The following is a 2,882-nucleotide window of genomic DNA, read 5'->3' on the forward strand; positions in this document are numbered from 1 at the left end:
CCATGATCCGGGCCTTCTCGTTCCCGGTGAGCCCTGAGCGGGGCCGGCTGCGGGGCTGGCTGGAGGGTAGCCTGGCCGGGCTCTGCGAGTTACACTGGCTCCGGGAGAGGCAGGAGTACCGCGTGCAGCAGGCGCTGCGGCTGGCCCAGCCCGGAATGGGGGGCGCCGAGGCCGAGGACGAGGAGGACGCTGATGAGGATGAAGATGCGGCGGCGGCGCGCCGGGCCGCAGCAGCCCTGGAGGAGCAGCTGGTAAGGGGCCGCCTGTCCATCCGTCCCTCCACCCCCGTCTGTGTCTGTCTGCCTCAGTTGGATGCTCAGACACCCGGTTGGGGGGGTTGGGGACCCAGGTAGGCAGGGAGTGAGAAAGGACAGGGGGTGGGGCTGGAGACCCCGGAGTTCCGGCGGCGGCCCAGACCTGGCCTCCCCGCCCCCAAATCGGGGGAGGGGAAACTGCATCGCCCCCACTGGGGCCTCGTGAGAAACAGGCCCCATCCATTACACCCCTTCCCCAAAGAAAATCCTTCTGGGCGCCAAGTATGTGTCAAACCTGGGACCGGGTACTTTGCAGGCGTTGTCTTCTTGCAGCTTGGGAAACGGGATGATAGTCCCCATTTAACATAGAGAGAAATAGAGGCTCAGAGAGAGCAAGCGACTCACCCAAGGTCACACAGCCAGGCTCCAAACATGCCCTTCTCTGGGCCCCGCCACCAGGGCTCCATCTTCCCTAAGTCCTGGTGTGCTTGGAGATCTCTGGAGGGGGCGGGGTGGGAGGAGGGGAATCTGAGGGCCTCCAGAGGGAGGGACCACTGCTGAGAGAAAGCTCACAGTCCCTGAGGACCCCCCACTGGGCTCTTGACCCTTTGATGACGCTTCCCCTGCTTCCTACCTGGCCCCAGCTCTCCTTGACCCAATGGGAGGCAGGTCGAGGCAGCGCCTGGGGGAGACTTCTGGACTCTGGGTGTTCTCATGGTGGAAGATGGACAGAGATCTCCGGAATGACTTGAGGAGGCCCCATGCCTCTCCCCTTTCTGTGTCATTCCTCGAGTCTCCCGACCTCATGCCGGGGTTCTGTCACTCTCTCCGTCCTGCCACATCCCTGTGACTTTCTGTGTCTGCTTCTCTTTTTTCATCCTGTCTCTCTGTCTCTGTGATCTCTGTGTCCCTCTGCCTCTGTCTCCTTGGCCTTCCCTTCCTGCCTGTCTGCACCTCGCTCTCTCCTTCTTGCCCGACGTCCCAGGCTCAGTCTCTCTTCCCCTCCCCCCAGCCCGCACACCCTGGCTCCACCGCAGATCCCCATCCCCAAGCCTGTGTGTGGCCAGAGCTTCCCGTTTCGGGAAACCTGAGCCGAGGTGGCGGTGGAGGGGGCTCTCCCCGCCGCTGACCTCGACTGCCCTCTCCCCAGATGGGGACTGGGGAGGAAGACTGAAGCCAGACTCCCGGGGCTGCACGCCCGGCCCCTCCCCCTCTCAGGAGTGGGACCCCCCCTGCACATTCTTTTCTGGAAACAGAAACAGCTGTGGGAGGCCCCACCCCCTCCCAAAGTTAGAGACGGATTGTGGGGGCCTTCGCTAGCTCCCCCCACCCCAAGCTGGCTCGGCTTGGAAGGCGCTTTCCATCCTGACAAGGAGAAAGCGAGGCATGAGGATGGGGTAGCTGTGGGTAGCTGTGTCCTCTCCCGCTCTGCCCTTGGTCTCTCCCCTTTTCACCCTTCACCTTCCCTATCTCTGCCCTTCAGTCTCCCTCTCCTCGGTCCCTCTGTCCCCTCCTCCCCCCCAGCCCTCTGTCCTCCCGGCATGAGATGGTAGTGGAGAGGCCTGTCCCCCCCACCCCCCAGTCTCTAGGCAAAGCTTGTCCCAGCATCAGGGAGGAGGCGGTGGCAGGCGGGGGGAGGAGGAGGAGCAGAGAAGCGCTAAATATAAACTTCTCTAGTGCTGGGGGTTCCTGGGTCCCTCTGAAGAGCGGGTGAGGGCTTCCTCTGATCCCCCAGCCCTTGCCTTATGACTTACCCCCCACCCCCAGCCCCTGCCAGGAATACACTTCCTTCAAGGCAAGAAAGACTGAATGAAGCCAGACTTGATTTCTTTCTAATAGGAATGATGGGAATACCAGGTAAAGATCAGGGGTGTTGCAGAGAAGAGAGGCAGGAATCCTGGGTGAGGACAGGGGCTCCCTGGGTCCTGCTGCCTCTCAAGAAGGAAAAAGGTCCCTTTCAGCATGAAGAATTTAAGTCAGACTTGCGGAAGGACTTCCTAATAGAGATAAATGGGCATTGGATACCAATGAGGGGCATGTGAGGGGAGAAACAAGGTAAGGGAAGTTTGGGCAAAGGGGTCTCCAGGGGTCCTAACCAAACTCTTATTAAGCCTGCAGAGAAAGGATGAGGGGCACCGTGGGGAGGCAGGGAGCCAGACTCAGGCCAAGGACTTTCTAATCTTTTAAAGATTCATCCTTTTGCAACTGGAAGGAAAGAGGCCAGACTTGCAAACAGAGAGGTGTAGACTTGGAATATTTTTTGGGGGGTGCCTAGGCGCTGGAGAGGATGAGGCATCTCCTGTCTGTCTCCTTAATTTCTGCTCTTCCTTGTAACAGAAGAACCGGAATTAGACTTGGCAGAACTTACCAAAAAGTCCATCCTTTCACGTTTATTTATGTATTTGTAAATGATATATTTATTTATTCATTTATTTTTAGAGAAAAGTCTCTCAGGCTGAAGTGCAGTGACACAATCATAGCTCACTGCAGCCTCTAACTCCTGGCCTCAAGCAATCCTCCTGCCTCAGCCTCCCAAGAAGCTAGGACTACAGGTGCATGCCACCACAGTTGGCTAATTTTTTTTTTTTTTTTTTTAATTTTTTTTTTTTTTTGTAGAGACAGGATCTC

At 57.8% G+C, this 2,882-nt stretch overlaps 1 protein-coding gene across 1 annotated transcript in view; it reads left to right on the forward strand.

Moving 5' to 3' along the window:
• Positions 1 to 2,882, forward strand: part of DACT3 (dishevelled-binding antagonist of beta-catenin 3) — a 15,848-nt gene continuing 12,966 nt past the window's right edge. The window contains exon 1 of the mRNA XM_011963145.1: positions 1 to 251. Coding sequence (XP_011818535.1) covers positions 3 to 251 — 249 coding nt within the window. The 5' untranslated portion in view covers positions 1 to 2. The remainder of the gene's footprint in view (positions 252 to 2,882) is intronic.

Source organism: Colobus angolensis, unplaced genomic scaffold (assembly GCF_000951035.1).
Source record: "Colobus angolensis palliatus isolate OR3802 unplaced genomic scaffold, Cang.pa_1.0 Scaffold60, whole genome shotgun sequence".
In the NCBI taxonomy this organism is placed as follows: Eukaryota; Metazoa; Chordata; class Mammalia; order Primates; family Cercopithecidae; genus Colobus; species Colobus angolensis.